Source organism: Diaporthe citri, assembly GCF_014595645.1.
Source record: "Diaporthe citri strain NFHF-8-4 chromosome Unknown scaffold_5, whole genome shotgun sequence".
Classification (NCBI taxonomy): domain Eukaryota; kingdom Fungi; phylum Ascomycota; class Sordariomycetes; order Diaporthales; family Diaporthaceae; genus Diaporthe; species Diaporthe citri.
Genome location: NW_025064850.1, coordinates 4,071,776 through 4,088,293, shown reverse-complemented (window position 1 = coordinate 4,088,293; position 16,518 = coordinate 4,071,776). Strand labels below are relative to the sequence as shown.

General features: G+C 56.1%; 7 protein-coding genes across 7 annotated transcripts; 4 read left to right on the top strand and 3 right to left on the bottom strand.

Moving 5' to 3' along the window:
* Positions 1–320: 320 nt before the first annotated feature.
* Positions 321–852, bottom strand: INS49_011715 (uncharacterized protein; the record flags this gene model as incomplete). The annotated part of the gene is made up of 2 exons (XM_043172425.1): positions 321–671; positions 739–852. 2 exons carry the CDS (start codon positions 850–852, stop codon positions 321–323), a joined length of 465 nt encoding a protein of 154 aa, XP_043024170.1.
* Positions 853–2,294: 1,442 nt separating this feature from the next.
* On the top strand, positions 2,295–3,228 carry INS49_011714 (uncharacterized protein; the record flags this gene model as incomplete). Its single annotated transcript, XM_043172424.1, has 3 exons — positions 2,295–2,366; positions 2,423–2,475; positions 2,535–3,228. 3 exons carry the CDS (start codon positions 2,295–2,297, stop codon positions 3,226–3,228), a joined length of 819 nt encoding a protein of 272 aa, XP_043024169.1.
* Positions 3,229–4,281: 1,053 nt separating this feature from the next.
* On the top strand, positions 4,282–6,184 carry INS49_011713 (uncharacterized protein; the record flags this gene model as incomplete). The annotated part of the gene is made up of 3 exons (XM_043172423.1): positions 4,282–4,392; positions 4,473–4,614; positions 4,674–6,184. 3 exons carry the CDS (start codon positions 4,282–4,284, stop codon positions 6,182–6,184), a joined length of 1,764 nt encoding a protein of 587 aa, XP_043024168.1.
* A 1,276-nt stretch (positions 6,185–7,460) lies between these two features.
* Positions 7,461–8,308, top strand: INS49_011712 (uncharacterized protein; the record flags this gene model as incomplete). The annotated part of the gene is made up of 6 exons (XM_043172422.1): positions 7,461–7,463; positions 7,523–7,533; positions 7,673–7,856; positions 7,922–7,995; positions 8,061–8,109; positions 8,168–8,308. 6 exons carry the CDS (start codon positions 7,461–7,463, stop codon positions 8,306–8,308), a joined length of 462 nt encoding a protein of 153 aa, XP_043024167.1.
* A 411-nt stretch (positions 8,309–8,719) lies between these two features.
* INS49_011711 (uncharacterized protein) lies at positions 8,720–9,432 on the bottom strand (the record flags this gene model as incomplete). Its single annotated transcript, XM_043172421.1, has 2 exons — positions 8,720–9,247; positions 9,322–9,432. 2 exons carry the CDS (start codon positions 9,430–9,432, stop codon positions 8,720–8,722), a joined length of 639 nt encoding a protein of 212 aa, XP_043024166.1.
* A 347-nt stretch (positions 9,433–9,779) lies between these two features.
* Positions 9,780–12,003, top strand: INS49_011710 (uncharacterized protein; the record flags this gene model as incomplete). The annotated part of the gene is made up of 2 exons (XM_043172420.1): positions 9,780–11,320; positions 11,397–12,003. The coding sequence occupies 2 exons, from the start codon at positions 9,780–9,782 to the stop codon at positions 12,001–12,003; spliced, it is 2,148 nt and encodes a 715-aa protein (XP_043024165.1).
* Positions 12,004–13,086: 1,083 nt separating this feature from the next.
* Positions 13,087–16,124, bottom strand: INS49_011709 (uncharacterized protein; the record flags this gene model as incomplete). The annotated part of the gene is made up of 4 exons (XM_043172419.1): positions 13,087–13,652; positions 13,704–13,827; positions 13,879–14,149; positions 14,245–16,124. 4 exons carry the CDS (start codon positions 16,122–16,124, stop codon positions 13,087–13,089), a joined length of 2,841 nt encoding a protein of 946 aa, XP_043024164.1.
* Between the last annotated feature and the right edge of the window lie 394 nt (positions 16,125–16,518).

The following is a 16,518-nucleotide window of genomic DNA, read 5'->3' as shown; positions in this document are numbered from 1 at the left end:
CGTGATGTGCCTACGCTTGAGTTGTATTCAGCGGCCAGCTCAAGAGGGCTACTGATCCTGAATCCCCAAAGGTTGGAGGCACTTTATGCAAACACCTGAGGTCGTAATTCCAGCTGAAGAAATGATATTATCGTAGAAAGAGAAAATCTCAATGCATCGTGAGATGTCATGATTGAAGTTGATCGGTATTGTAGGCTAGCATAATCAACGTATGTACTGGCCCATTGTCCTCGTGCAACTCCCAGCTGGCGAAGCATCCAATCATCCAGAGTTCTTCCGCACTACCCCGAGAACATTCAAGGAAACCATGTTTGCCTGGTTTAGAGCGCACCGCTCATCATAGCGTCAACCTCGTCCTCATCCTCGGGCTCGCCCTTTACCTCAATCTGCTCTTCCTTCTGAGAACCATCCTTGCCGGCGTCAGCCGCAGCCGCAGCCGCAGCCGCAGCCGCGCCCTTCTTGCCACGGGGCTTCTTGGTCGAGGAGCTGCCGACCTTTCCGGTGCGCTTGGAGACCTTGGTCGGGGTCTTGGGGCCGCCAGAGACGGGGGTGTCGCCCTTATCGGTAGAGCTCTTGCTGCCGCCGCCGTTCAGCTGGGAGCAGAGGCGGGAGTAGGTACTCTTCGCGCTGGCCACGTTCTTGTAGCCCGTGTCGATGGCAATTTTCTCCCACTGTGAAGACGTCAAAGCCAGGTTAGGATGCGGACCAAGGTATATCGGGCGGTTCTGTCAGGCTCACGTTGTACTCAACCTTGCCGATGGTATTCTGGGTCATGGCGGCGAGGAGCTTGGTCTGCTTCTCGTTCAACTGGCCCTTTTTGGGGGTCTCAGGAGAATCGATTGGGTCAGACATGGTTGATGATGGCGAGTCAGTTTGATCTGTCAACGGTTAGCAAGCTATCGCGGTTGCTTCGGCCGGGCAGATACCTCATGACCGTGTTGGCATGCGTCATGAGCATGAATGGCTACGAAACAAAAGGACTTGTTTGGAAGGCATCAACTTACACGTGAATGCTTGAAGGTGAACTTGGTGGTCGAAGATAGTTGGTTGAGGGGGTCACGAATCCAAGACAAGTAGTATCGTGAAATGCTGTCGGTGTTAGGCTGTGAAGGACAGAAGGAAAAGACGGCGACGGGTGGAATTTGCAGAAGTTAAAAGCGCTGAAGAAGGCACGGAATGATCTGTCTACGCAAAGTGTTGTTGAATGATTTTTGCATTTTCGTCTGATGGCTTTTTCTCGAGCAGAAACGCAAAGTACGTCCTTGAAAATTCAAAACGATGGGCCGCAGTTTCATAGTGGATTTGCTTCCTGGGAAGAAGACAAGATTCCCTTCTCCTTTTCAATCCTGACTTCCAAGCAACATCAAAGGCTTGAGATTGGTTTCTGGTAGGAACAAAATAGTACCCCGACCCAGTCAGTCAGAGCTAAGCACCTGATGCTTAGACGGGACAGATGACCGTATCAGGGAAGGGATCAAAGGGGGAAGCAGCCGAGGTCTCCATATCAACTCATTGGCCAGCATTGTTCTGGATTATTCAAGCTTGCCCATGTGCCTTTGTCTTTCAGACAACACTCTAAGGCAATGAGAGTTCCCACCTGACTGACTATGCCTGTACCATTTATGTGTGGACTGAATGAAGATGTAGATCGAAGTCTGCATCAGACTGTCTGATGTATGGGCCCATGGCCTTGTCAGGACTCTGGAAGATCGGATAGAAGAGACAAATGGAGCATATGCAATGTCATTAATAATAGAGTAAAGACTGAATGCAAAACCAGGCAGCTTTGCCCCTGACCAGATGAAGACGTTCTTGGGACAAATCCATATATTTTGCTGTCCCCTGTCCCCTTCTGGTTGGAGCCCACTGGACAGACAGAGACCCGGCGATGCTGCCAGCAGACCATTGGCGTCTGCTCAGTCCTAGCTGCTTGACGTCCTGTCCTGTGGTCCACAAAACCGTCTCCCTTTGCCATAGAACTGCAGTCCAGTCCCAAGCCCACCGACCCAACCTTTTCCCTCAGTTACCTCAGCAAGTAGGATATTGACAAGCCACCTCACAAGACATCACATCCGGCACTGCAGGTCCGAACATCTCCTCGTCAAGGTAAGCAAGCCTCCAAAATCATCCGTATGGCCCAGTTACCCCGGACGGCTCGAATCCTGGTCGTGTCTTTCCCTTTGCTTCCAGCACGGCCGTTGGCTGCCCAACGTACCTGTCACATAACGCTGACAGCTTCCGCCCGCCTGACAGCCAAACCCATCTGATTTCGTCATTCTCATCCACCTTCCATCATGGCCCCGATCGACACCGAGTCTCAGTTCAAGTTCCTCATCGCTTGCATCAAGCACACTAATGCTGGCAAGGTGGGTATTCCCAGGTGACTCCATTTGTTGCCGTCACTAAACAACAGTAATGGCAGGTTGATTTTGGCAAAGTCGCTGAGGAGCTGAGCATCGTCACCAAGGGCGCCGCGTAAGCATTGAAGTCTACCTTTTTGCCAAGACTCCCCTTGTTGACTGGCAAACAAACAGTGCCAAGCGGTACGAGCGTCTCATGAAGGCTCATGGCATCGAGAAGTCCAACGGAGGCGGTGCCAACTCTGCTGGTGCTTCTGGCCCAAGCACCCCAGCCACCCCGAAGACGCCTGCCACTGGTCGCAAGAACGCCAGCAACCGTGCCACTCCGGCCAGCAAGAAGCGCAAGATGGCTGCTCCCGGCTACGATGTCGACGAGGAGGAGGACATGAAGCTTGACATCAAGGAGGAGGCCAAGCTGGAGGAGTCGACCAACACCCCTAACGGTTCGTACATTATTGACCCGAACAATCCCCCAACCGCGGCTCCCGCGGCCGACACGCTCGTGAGGACACCCGACGGTGCCAAGCATGATGGCGAGAACAACGATGATGTACTACTGGTCTCGGAGTCTCGAAGAGAGGACGGCGCGGCACCCGTGGTATTTGCTCACCAGGTGCTGTTGCCGCCCCCGACCGAGGGCTTCTACGGTTTCGTCGACCCCGCGACCAACGTGCATCATCTACCACAGCACCCAATTGCCGCGACCGATGTCCCGATCCGGTACGAGTACGGCCATGCTGACTATGCAACACAGACGATGGCGGCGACACTCCCGCCTGATGGGCGCCACTGGCTTCACCATCACAACCTGGTTTTCTTCTGGAGTGATGCCTACTTGGAACTGCACGGCGACATCAAGCACGACTGAGGCATAGCTCTGAAGTAAGGGGGAAAGGGTGGGAAAGGATGACAGGCTGTCAAAAGTTCGGGCAGACTTGGGGGAGAAGGATTGCATTACTGATGGTCTTCACGCGGAGAGGCACCTAATTTGTTGATTTCCTTTCGGCAGACCCGAGTCACGAGTTTGAGAGCGAGTCAACTCCTGGAACACAACACGTTGATCAAGCACTGGTTCTTCGCAATGTGCCCATGCTCGATGCTGTGATGATGAACTGTGTGATGCCGGTACGAGAGGACCAAGTCTGGCGTCGTCGAAGGCCGGGGAAACCTCGGCTCGTCCAAGCAACGGCTTGACTTCTGCTCCACCACTTGGGACCAGATAGTCACATAATCCCATTGTCCTCACGCCGTACTCTCGCTCTCTCGCCTCCCAACCGTGATTTGTGCAGGATGAAGCAGTAATGCCTTTGATCCATTCTATCGCAATGTAGCGTTTTGGAAAAATTTGCATGGACGGCATTAGCGGTCAGGAGGACCTCGCGTGGGTGGACTTCCTCAGTCCCTTCCTCAATCTTGTCTGCTCAGGGCTTGGTGTTTCTGGGAGGCTGTGGCTGCATGGTGACGGCCAGGAGCAACGAAGCGATGAGGTGAATGTCAACCGCGTGGGCAAATAGGCCTACTTACAAACTTCGGTGGATCTTGCTGCTGTCGGGCAGCACCTGAGTAAGGCGGCCTACCGGCGACGTCCATGCGATGAGCAGGCCGACGGGCCAAATGTCTCCTACAGTCCGGGTGCAGGTTCTATTGTGGGGCACAGAAAGGCGTGGAACCAATGACTTATACCAGCCGTGGCCTAGTGCATAAAGCTTGCCCCGTGCCGGCTCTTCTCGTCGCTGGGGCGGCAACTCCAATTTTTTTTGAGCTCCAGGTCCGCATCACTATTTGACTTCATCCGCGACCTTGGCAACCACTTTCTCCTCTCCTCTCCCAGCTTTTCCGACGGACGGCCTGATAGATACCCTTTGACGAGTCTCCTTTGTCCTCGTGTGTTCAGTCCAGTACAGCTATCCAATTACCCAACATGCAGCGAGCATTGACAAGTCGGACGGCCGCCTCGGTCCTGTCCCCCTCGGCCGCCTCCAGATTCCGTTCAAGCGGTGCTCTCACACAACAGCTTCGCTTCGCCCACAAGGTTTGTTGCACCCTCCGCCAAACAACGCTGGCGCACAGGCCAGAATCCCCCGGTCACAAAGCTGACAGCAAGCAAAAAAGGAGCTCAAGTTTGGCGTGGAGGGCCGCGCCGCTCTTCTGGCTGGCGTTGACACTCTCGCCAAAGCAGTCGCTACCACACTGGGCCCCAAGGGTCGGAACGTCCTGATCGAGTCCAGCTATGGCTCGCCCAAGATCACCAAGGGTTTGTGATATTCTGCCACCCACGCTCCTGGATCAAATGCTGACGTGTGACATTTCCAGACGGTGTGACTGTCGCCCGGGCTATTTCCCTGCAGGACAAGTTCGAAAACCTCGGTGCCAAGCTGCTACAAGACGTAGCCTCCAAGACCAACGAGGTCGCTGGCGACGGTACCACAACCGCCACCGTGCTTGCCCGAGCCATCTTCTCCGAGACCGTCAAGAACGTTGCTGCTGGGTGCAACCCTATGGACCTGCGCCGCGGTACCCAGGCCGCTGTCGAGGCTGTCGTCGAGTACCTGCAGAAGAACAAGAGGGACATTACCACCAGCGAGGAGATCGCCCAGGTTGCCACAATCAGCGCCAACGGCGACACACACATTGGCAAGCTGATTGCCAATGCCATGGAGAAGGTTGGCAAGGAGGGCGTTATCACTGTCAAGGAGGGCAAGACCATGAGCGACGAGCTCGAGGTGACCGAGGGTATGCGGTTCGACCGCGGATTCATTTCTCCCTACTTCATCACCGACACCAAGTCCCAAAAGGTCGAGTTCGAGAACCCTCTCATCCTTCTGTCCGAGAAGAAGATCTCCGCTGTCCAAGACATCATCCCCGCCCTCGAGATCTCCACCCAGAGCCGCCGACCTCTCGTCATCATTGCTGAAGACATTGAGGGCGAGGCCCTGGCTGTCTGCATCCTGAACAAGCTTCGCGGCCAGCTCCAGGTGGCTGCCGTCAAGGCCCCAGGCTTCGGCGACAACCGCAAGTCCATCCTTGGTGACATCGCCGTCCTAACCAACGGCACCGTCTTCACGGACGAGCTCGATGTGAAGCTCGAGAAGGCCACTGCCGACATGCTTGGCTCCACCGGCTCCATCACCATCACCAAGGAGGATACCATCATGCTGAACGGCGAGGGTACCAAGGACGCCATCTCGCAGCGATGCGAGCAGATCCGTGGCGTCGTTTCTGACCCCACCACCTCAGACTACGAGAAGGAGAAACTCCAGGAGCGTCTTGCCAAGCTGTCTGGCGGTGTCGCCGTCATCAAGGTCGGCGGTTCTTCCGAGGTCGAGGTCGGCGAGAAGAAGGACCGCTTCGTCGACGCCCTGAACGCCACCCGCGCCGCAGTCGAGGAAGGTATCCTGCCTGGTGGTGGTACGGCCCTGCTGAAGGCCTCCAGCCAGGCCCTCGGCAACGTCAAGTCGCAGAACTTTGACCAGCAGCTCGGCATCAGCATCGTGAAGAACGCCATCACTCGCCCCGCCCGCACAATCGTCGAGAACGCTGGCCTCGAGGGTTCCGTTGTGGTCGGCAAGCTGACGGACGAGTACGGCAGCGACTTCCACAAGGGCTTCGACAGCTCCAAGGGTGAGTACGTCGACATGATCAAGGCCGGTATCCTGGACCCCTTCAAGGTTGTCCGGACCGGCCTGATCGATGCCAGCGGCGTGGCCTCCCTGCTTGGCACCACCGAGGTTGCCATCGTCGAGGCACCTGAAGAGAAGCCCGCCGGACCTCCAGGTGGTATGGGGGGGATGGGCGGGATGGGGGGAATGGGAGGGATGATGTGAGACGTTTCTGAAGGGCAAAGTTAAAAGCTTCCTTGTATTCAAGCGGTTCGGACTTATTTGGGCATATTGGGTTCCGGTGTTGAAGGCGGAATCATGGCGGTCATGTGTAGCATCTCCCCTCTATCTCACCTCGCATATTGCACGCGATACCCTGGGATCAGCTCCTGGGCCTGTACATTACACTACCTCTTGGGCCACACCGAGATAGAGCGACGGAGAGAAATTCTAACGCTGCACTGACAAATTGGTTGCGCTTTTCCTGCTGCCTTGATGTGTGTAGAATACGCCGCCGGTGATCATGAATGCTCAAGGTCAGAATCAGGCATCAATACCTGTCCAGGCCCCCAAGATATCGAGGTCTTGGGGCATGGTGGCGCCAAAACCAACATGCCGTACCAGGCCAGGCAGACGCTTGAGCATTAGGCATCGAGTATCAACCAAGCCGGACGCGTGTGCACACATGTCATGGTGTACGGAATAACCTATCTATCTACTCTCTTACAGCTCGAAGCGATCCCAAATGCCTTGGGTATGTGTTGCACCTGGGCAGTATAAGTATACTCCTGGGATCCCCGGTGGGCAAAGGATAGCCTTCCGTGGGGTACTGTCCTGTGGCATGACCGCGCGTAGGATAAGCTTCTGAGACAGCTGCTGGGTAATAGAGAGTAACGCCTCGGCCCAGGTGAGTCGTTTCGAGTCTTTCTCAATTCTGTCAAAAACCCTCGGCGTGCTCTGGGATGCTCGGCATTAGAGATAAACAGGAAGTTGACGAACAAGGATTGGTGATTGTCCTCGGCCTGCACCACACTCATCCCGCTCCCACCCCTCCCCCCCCAATCTGCGGTCGCTAGCACAACCAATGCAGGCGTCAATCTGATTGTGCCCCACCAAACAAACCCCCCTCTCCACCCCGGTTGGATGGACCCAAATGCTGTCAACTTCCAGGTAACCTTGGAAACTTCTGCCCGCCGATTCCTCATCCACCTACCTTGCTCTGTGCACTCATCTGGCCTTGTTCACTCTCCCATTGTAATACCTCCATCTTAGCGTTCGTTCGTCCTTTGACCAAACAACCCCCCTTTGCTGGTATGCTTCCTCTCCCTTCCCACCTCGCTGCCGCTGCTGCTATTGAAGCTTCAGCTTCTTCGAGTCACGTCATCTTCTTGACCGTGCCCCTTTGCTGACGACCCCTCACCGTTGACAGCCTACCTATCTGTCGAGCACTTGACGCTCCACACATCGACCCCAAGCCGATAACCAACACACTACAGCCACAATGGTGAGTTCCAATCTCGATGACATGTCTGCAGGGCTTGTACTAATCCATTGATTTTCTAGTCGCAATCCGGGTTGGTTTCTCCCCCCCCCCCTTATCACAGTTGACGCCACGGCTGCCCCTTTCGACCCATCCGGCGTGCGATGGGTCAAGGCAATGACGAGGCTCGACCGCCCGCAAGAGGCCAGAGACTGACAAGAGACCTCGGGCAGAGCAACCGTCAACGAGGAGTGCGTCTCCACCTGGAACGACCTCAAGCTCAGCAAGAAGCACAAGTACATCATCTTCAAGCTGTCGGACGACCTTAAGGAGATTGTCGTCGAGCACACGAGCGACAACAAGGACTGGGAGGAGTTCCGCAACAGACTCGTCAACGCCAAGACTGTTTCCAAGACCGTACGATTTCGGCTGTCCCTTCAGACTGTTATGCTCGCGCGACTAACCAAAGCCTTCGAATATAGGGCCAGGAGGGCATCGGCCCCCGATACGCTGTCTACGACTTCGAGTACAGCCTCTCGTCTGGTGAGGGTGACCGGTGCGTGCCATGCATATCCCCCTCCTACAAGAAACCAAGGACCACCGGCGCTGACGATCTTGCAGGAACAAGCTGACCTTCATTGCCTGGTCTCCTGACGATGCCGGAATCAAGGTGAGCCCGGAACCTCCAGTCTGCCCCCTCGAACGTGTCACGACTGACCCTCTCCCAGTCCAAGATGGTGTACGCCTCGTCCAAGGACGCCCTGAAGCGGGCACTGAGCGGCATCGCCGTCGAGATCCAAGCCAACGACGCCGACGACATCGAGCACGACTCCATCCTGGCCAAGGTCAGCAAGGGCATGGCCGGCTAAGCGAGCCCGTAGAGATAGCATCACAAGCTTGCGTTGCGTCAATAGAGTCAAGGCTCCGACCACAGGAAGGGACCGCGGAAATATCATGCATGGGAGGGACAGTTTTGCGCGTCTTTGTCCATGATGGAGAACATGAGGCGATCCTAGGTGGTCGATGTCGGCGTTGCTTTACCATAGCAAATCAACCGGTTGTCCGGGCGTCTTCCAAATGTTCCCAACGGCCCACCCACAATCTTGACGTGCACATCCGCAATTATTTGATGTGATCTTCTTTGATGGATCTTCTCTCTCGTGACATAGGAGGCAGGCACATGTTTTGCTGGTGTCTGGCCCGCGCGATGAATGCAATTTCGCGTATAAGATTACGTGGCTATCTCTCCCATTCCACAGCCCGCCCTCTTACCGCCCGCGCTACCGCCCTGACTCCCAACTCGAGAGGAACTTGCCAAAAAGCTCCTCGGTGATCTTCTCATCACGTATCCTCTGGGACAGGAAACCCCTCAGGTCCGTCCAGAACGCGTCCGTCTGCAACACCGCCTCCCCGCTCGTCCCCTGCGCCGTCGAGGCAGCATCGGCGGCGGCGGCGGCTGGACCGTCCTCGTTGTTGGGGGCCGGTGATGCTGCGGCCGCGGCACCGCCGAGCACCATGACGGAGAACTCGACGCTGGTCTCGTCCTCTCCCAGCAGGTCCTTGAGCACCTTGCTGTCGGCGACGGGCTTCTTCTTGTGCAGGACCTTGATCTTGTCGACGGGGATGGTGGTCTCGGTCGACACGGACGTCTTGACGTCAAGGATGGAGGTGTTGAGCGGCTGGGAGCTGAGCCTGATGTCGAGGGGCGGGTTGCGCAGCGACTTGATGCGCACCGTTATGCTGCGCTCCTGGCCCGGCGCGAGCGAGACCGCCTTGGACATAGGCTTGGGCATCCGGGGCAGGATGTACTAGACGGCCGGTGTCAGCTTCGGCAGCGGCTTCATGGTGGCATGGCAGGGCGCCTGGAGGTGGAGAGACCTACAGGCGGCCGGGCCGGGTAGCTCTTTGGGTCCTCGACATGGTCGGCTGACAGCTTCTGCGGACGCGAGTCCAGCGCTGTCAGGAAGGATCTGGCGAAGATAACTTCTGTCATGGTGATCTGGGGCTCTAGGGGACAAGGAGGGAGAAAAGCACGGCTGTACGAGAGACGAGGCGGTGATTTGCAGCTTGGCTAGTGGTGCTTGGTACTGCTCGAGCTGGGACGCATGCTCCAAGTCGCCGTTACGTAGCGCCCATAGGCGTGCCCCACTCCAGGCCCGGAATGCTCTTCCTTCTTGCTCCATCCTCCTTGTAAGGCGATAAGATAAGCCCAAATTTTTTGGTCCCGTCCCTCTCCCCAAACCCTTGCGCGCGGCCTGGTAAATATCTGCGACCCGACCTGCAGGATTTATACCCCCGTTACTACTGCTCGTGCCGTAAACAAACGGTCATCAATCCAAAATGGGAACCGGTCGTCGCATGAAGAAGCAGGGCCCTCCTGAGCGCCTGTCCGAAGAACATTTCGCGAAGCTGAAGCGCAAGAAGGGCCTCCCAGCCGACACCCCAGAAGAAGCCCCAACCAAGAAGCGAAGGACGAACAAGGCCGACTCTGCCCCAAAATCGAACGGGGCGAAGAAGGCTGCCACGGCTGCGAAGCCATCTGCCCGGCAACAGAACGGCCCCAAGCTCAAGGGCAAGGAGAGCAACAGGCAACCCTCCAGGTCAAAGAAGGCTGCCGTGCCGGAACCCGAAGGATACTCTGATATCGAGATCGACGACGAGTTTGGCGACTCGGACCTGGAAGGAAAGGACCTGTCGGATTCAGATGATGACGAGCCTGTAAAGCTGGGGGACGATTTCTTGGGATCCGACTCGGGCGACTCGGTGTACGACTCCGACAATGACAGAAAAAAGGAGGAGTTCGTCTTCTCTGAGGACGAGGGCGATTCGGACGCGGAGGAGCAACTGACGGCTGCCAACATTGAGGGCTTGTCGAGGAAGCTCGACAAGCAAATGGAAGAGGAAGCTGCCGATGCACAAGCAGAGCTGGAGGAGGCTGCGCTACAGACAAACATCGGTGGCGACCCGCTTAAGGTGCTCGATGAAGAGGAGGAAGAGGCAACGGACGCGAAGAACAAGGCTTTGCTGGCACCCGACTTGCAGCTCCTGAGGAACAGGATAACGGAAAACATTCGCATACTCGAGGACTTTTCAAAACTGGCCGAGGAAGGAAGATCAAGGGCTGAATACACCGCACAGCTCATCAAGGACATTTGCGCCTACTACGGCTACTCAGAATACATGGCCGAGAAGCTCTATCACCTCTTCAGCCCGTCAGAGGCATTCGACTTCTTCGAGGCCAACGAGAGCGCTCGGCCAATGGTCATCAGGACAAACACCCTGAGGACCAATCGAAGGGATTTGGCGAGTGCTCTCATCAACCGTGGTGTCACCCTCGAGCCCGTTGGAAAATGGTCAAAGGTCGGCCTGCAAATATTCGAGAGCAACGTGCCCCTCGGAGCAACACCAGAGTACCTCGCGGGCCACTACATCATCCAAGCAGCGTCCTCTTTCCTCCCCGTCATGGCTCTTGCGCCCCAAGAGAACGAGCGAGTGCTCGACATGTCCGCTGCGCCCGGTGGTAAAACGACACACATGGCGGCCCTGATGCGCAACACAGGATGCATCTTTGCGAACGATATGAGCAAGTCCCGTGCCAAGGGTCTGATTGGAAATATCCACCGTCTGGGCTGCAGAAACGTGGTAGTCTGCAACTATGACGCGAGGGAATTCCCCAAGCCCATCGGCGGCTTCGACCGCGTCCTGCTCGACGCGCCCTGCACCGGTACCGGTGTCATTGCCAAGGATGCCAGCGTCAAGACCAACAAGACGGAGAAGGACTTCATGGCCATCCCGCACACTCAGAAGCAGCTTCTGCTTGCTGCCATCGACTCGGTGAACCATCATAGCAAGACGGGCGGTTATATTGTCTATTCTACATGGTAAGTCCGGGACACACATTTGAGGACACTTGACTCCCTTTCGGGTTCCCTCAGACTGACTTGGGTACCATCACAGTTCCGTCTCAGTAGAAGAGAACGAGCAGGTGGTCGCGTATGCCCTGGCCAAACGCCCCAACGTCAAGCTCGTCGACACCAACCTGCCGTTCGGGAACGAAGGGTTCGTGTCCTACCGCGGCAAGACGTTCCACCCCTCGCTAAAGCTCTCCCGCCGCTACTACCCGCACACGTACAATGTAGACGGCTTTTTCGTCGCAAAGTTCAAGAAGATTGGGCCCACCCCGGTCAATGCCGTGCTCGCGGACCGAAGCGGCACAGCCAAGGAGAGGGCCAACGGCGGCAAGCAGCAGCAGCAGCAGCAGCACGATGAGGACGAGGAGGTCGTTGACAAGACGCCCATCGGCCACGACGAGGAAGAGGTGGATGATGATTTCGGCGGGTTCGACGAGGACGAGGATGAGAAGATCATGGAGCGTGCCAAGAGGAACGCCATGAGGAGGAGGGGTCTAGACCCCAAGGCGCTCAACAAGAACAAGAACAAGGAGAAGAAGGATACCGCTGCTGGTGCTGATACCGGCACTGACTCTGACGCCAATGCTGCTTCTGCTGCTCCCGCCCCAGCCAAGAACAAGACCAAGTCTAAATCCAAAAAGACGTCCAAATAGGGACAGGGTAGATAAGATTCATTTTGGCTGAGCGGTAGTCGTAATATTATGTTGCATTAGGATTATCTAGAACTCGTTGACGTCTGGTACAGGGGAGGTGTGGAAGAGGAAAAGCCGAGCAAGCCTCATTTAGTCGTGATTGTCATGATTATTGTGCTTTGTACGGACATCAAAGTCATGAAAACATTATTTCGTCTTCATCAAATCATATCACGGCAACAAAAAAGGCCACAGCGTTGTGAACACCCGTTGCTTTTTCCTTTAGTCCCGTAGCAGAGTCTCCTCCTCCCTCTGTCTCTCGTCTTACATGCGTGTTACTCGGAAACCATGCCTCAAACACTATCGACCGCCCCCACTTCATGACTTCCCGAGCCCGACTTTGATCGTCTTGCTCGCCGTGCTCAACCAGTCTCTGGCACTGGATTCATCTGGTTTTTGATTCATATTTTGTTCATTTTTTGATTTCCTTCCTCTTCGTCGAATGTGACTCGTCCTCGGAACAAGCCAAGCACGTCCCACCGTCATGATGCACAAGTGACAAGAAATAAGTGATCAAAAACAAACGCCCATCGTTAATTGTCATCAATGATATCTCTGGTCATAGTCGTTCCGTCGTTAGTTTCAATTGTTGAGCCAAACCCATTCCATCCATCCGTAACATGTTATGAGAGCCCCTGGAGCCCGTGACCATCCGTGTTCAGGTCAGCTCCTGGATCAGCAGGTAACACCCTGATCGTGGTATCCAGATCACTTGCCCGCCAGGTGCAAGAGCCCAATCTGGTCTAACATGCCGTTGACCGTCTGTATGTTGTTTCGTGGAGCGTCCTGTCGTCCACCTTGGGTGAGTCGTCCTCCCTTCCCCTCCTTTTGGTTCGTAAGCCAGCCACCTCCGGCTCGGGTCGCTTCCGTAAACTTTTGTCTTTGCGTCGTTCGTTATACAATTCGTCATGAAAACAATAAAACGTTCTAAACATGGTAAAACAAAACAGGTAATAGAAGCAGAAAACGAAGATCATGAAAAGTGATAACCCTTTTAACGCCACCCGCCCAACCAGCCAGATCAAATGAAATGGCGGTGAGCCATTACCGCTCGGTGGCCTCGGTGATCACACCACGAATGGTCCATCGCCAGGCCTCGCGATCCCGGTTACCTAGACCGAGCCACCTTTCGCACTTCTTCCGCCATCTGTCCTCTTCTTCGCGTTGTCTTCTGATGAACTCGGGGCCAACGTCAAACTCTTCGCCGACGAGCCAGTCATCCTTGACTTCGCTCACGCGGCCAGTCTCAGTCGTGTCAGCAGTATTGTCGTCAAGATCGGGGATGTCTTTGAACACATCGTCCTCGTCATCAATGGCATTGAACCCCTCAAGGGGGTCCGTGATCTCCGACTGGGCTGATTGTGGCCCGAGCTTGAGCCAGCACATGTTCTGGGGGTCGAAGACCATGCCTCCGACGACCTGCACCCCCTTCGTGGTACTAATATTAGTGATAAGTGCAGGTCTGGGCGTGGCATTCTCCTTCTCCCGGACTGAGAAGGGTGGCACCGACACCGTCGACGGCGACGATGCAGGTACGTCAAAAGAGTTCAGTACGTTGTCATTGCCCTCCCATTGGTAAGTCTCGGGGTTGTAAAACATGCCATTGACCACTGTGCAGCGTTAGCATACGTGCACGGTTTGCGTGCAGGGGTCGGACCTACTTTTTGACTCGTTGTTGGAATTGAGATTGGCGATCAGATGTGGCTTAAGCTGGGGCTGCTTTTTAGCGGCCCTCTTCGGCTTGACGCTGGGTTGTGGCTGGTGCAAGTTGCTTCTCGTGGAAAGCTGTGCAACGCGTTGCGACGTTAGAGGAGCGAGCGGACCTGAGGAGGGAACTCGATGCGCAAGATTTGTCTCCCTGGCGATCCTGCTCGACGCCGTGTCACGTGCAAACCGGGGCTGGTAGTCGGGCCTTGCAGGTGAGTGGGGCGAGGACGGTGCAGGGGAGTTCGTCCTCCCCGGCAACAAATGCTGCATAACCTTGTTCCGGAACTGCGTTGGGTATTGCGGGCTGGGGTATTTGGGCTGCTTGACAAACTCAGATTCCGTCTTCGCAGACGTCGGCAAGTCGTCAAACGCGTCAAGTTCGTGACCGTCCCCGAAGTGCCTGGGGCGCTTCGGGAGACTCAGCGGCAACCGCACTCCTGCACGGGCGAGTTTCTCGAGTTTCCGATCCCGCTTGACTGGACTGGGCGATCTCACAGTCGACCGCGACACGCGCGCGAAGTCGGTCTTGTGTCGTTCGAAAGGTCTGAATCATGACGGCGGAGTTGCCTCTTGGCGTTGACATTGTACGACTGCAGGCTTGAGCCGCCTGCGGGCAAGAACGGCTTTCTCGCCTGTGCGGCCGAGTTTTCTCCGAAAGAGTGACGGGTTCGATCGACGGGAGTCTTGGGCCTGATGCCAGACGTAGGCCGAGAGGCCGGTTCCGTTCTTGATGGAGGGCGCTCGGCGCCTCTTACCGTCATCGGCCTTGCCGGGGACCCAGACGGCCTCATGGCCGGCAGCGACCGCTTCAGCCGTAGAAGCTGAGCATTGGTGGTGGTCGGCTCGTTTCGAAGGGAGGCGGTCGAGCTTTTCTGGCCGATCTGTCTTTTCTGCGGTGTCGTGGGTCCAGAGAAGCTTGGTGCGGAAGGGGTGACAGGAGTATTGCCGCTCGCGGTGGATGATTGTGAGGACTGTGACATGTGGCCAAGCCGGGATTGGGACCTCCTCGTCGGGCGAGAAACAATTGGGCCTCCGCTCTCCGAGACAGGCTCTAGAGACGACTGAGTATGAGTCCTCTCGTGGTGGCTGCTCGTCGGCCGCGGTAGACGCGATGTCGTCTGCACGGGCTTATTCGTGAACGTCAGCGATACAGCTGTTTTCGGGCGCACGGGGCTCGTAGGCCGCGCGGACTTCAGCTTCACATTGGTGTGGAGCTTCAGCTTCCCCGAGTCGAAGACAGAACCATCGCCCACGTTCAAATCAAGGAAGAAGTCCTTGGTATCGGCATCGGGCTGTGGTACAGACCTTGGTGGCGGCGCGGGCTCCTCTTCAATGGTGCGCTCCGGGGAGCGGTTCTGGCGCTTCCTCCTCAGCCTCTCCTTCAAATCCAGCGGTCCATGGGGAAGCTCAATGCCATCCAGCTGTGCCTCATCTTCGCTCTCGGCCGTGATAGAGCTCGAGATGCTCGGGCTGAATGCCGAGGCAGAAGAGCTCCGGTTGGACCGGCCGTCTCTCCGCGTGCCTCCGAAGCGGGTTCCAAGACTTCCTTCTCCCCAATCGAAATCATCGTGAGCGCTGACTGGGGTCTTCGGTATGTCGCGGCGGGATGACAGCTTCAACGTCCCGTCCGAGGGCAATTCCAGGTCCTGTTCATAGTCGTTGTCCGCCTGGCCGCGTGATTCGGGCATTTTTGCTGGTACTCTCGGCAGTGCGGGCTTGAGTGGTTGGCGAGTCTTAGACACCTTGATCGTCTCACTGCCGTCCCCGAACAAGTCGTCGTCGTCGTCTCTGTCTTTGAATCTTTCCAGGTTGATGGGCGCGCCAAGGGTTTGCACGGGAGTCTTGCTGGACTGTCCTGGCTGCAGCACCGGTGGTGAATTGAGCGGCTTGGCTGGGCTCAGGTATGACGAGCTGACCTGCCTCAGAGCCTGTGGGAAATTATTGGGATCCTGCGTCTTGATGCGCAGGGTCTCGCATCCGTCAGGTAATTCGAGGTCGTCTCCCCAGTCTTCCTGCAATATTTTCCTAACTTTCCGGCCGCCGAGTCTCTTAATGGTGCCGGCCAGGGCTGTCGAGGGCACGCTGCTTGGTATCGGGATGCCGGCGGTTGCGGCGACTGCGATAGCATGCGAGGTGGACTTCTCATCCTCGCCGGGAAGGTGAACCACTCTTTCCTCTTCCCCTTGGACCGACTCTAGTTCCGACCGCACGGAGACATGTGACGACAGGCTGTCTCGTCGATGCGGGGGCGCATTGACCATGGCGGAAGGATTTCGAAGGGCGAGATCGTCGCCATCAATTAAAAAGTCGTCATCGTCCCAGTTTTCAACATCGTCTTCGACCGGTTTCCGCGGTTTCAGCCTTAACGTCTCCATGATGCGATTGTGCCTGGGCAGCCTTCATAGATGGTGAACGAGAAGGACACAAAGGGATAATCTGTGGGGAACGTCACTGGCGGGAGCACAGTGAAGTTTGGCGAGATTGGATACAGGGCGATTGATCACAGAGCATGATCATAGATAGCGATAATTCGCGTGCCTTCAGAACATGATTTCGGGGACGGATGCTCGGATGATGCAATGTCCAGATGGAATTAGGCTGATCTTTCTCGGGGAATGTGGATATGAGTGACGCTGGAGGGTGACGAGATTTGCAGAAGGTGGTGAAAGAGGCGAAATTGGACGTGATGTCTGTGACTGATTCCACGAGAAATGGCAGTCGGGTCCCTGGATCTGAATCGGGGGGTGGAGAGTGGGAATTCGTAGAAAA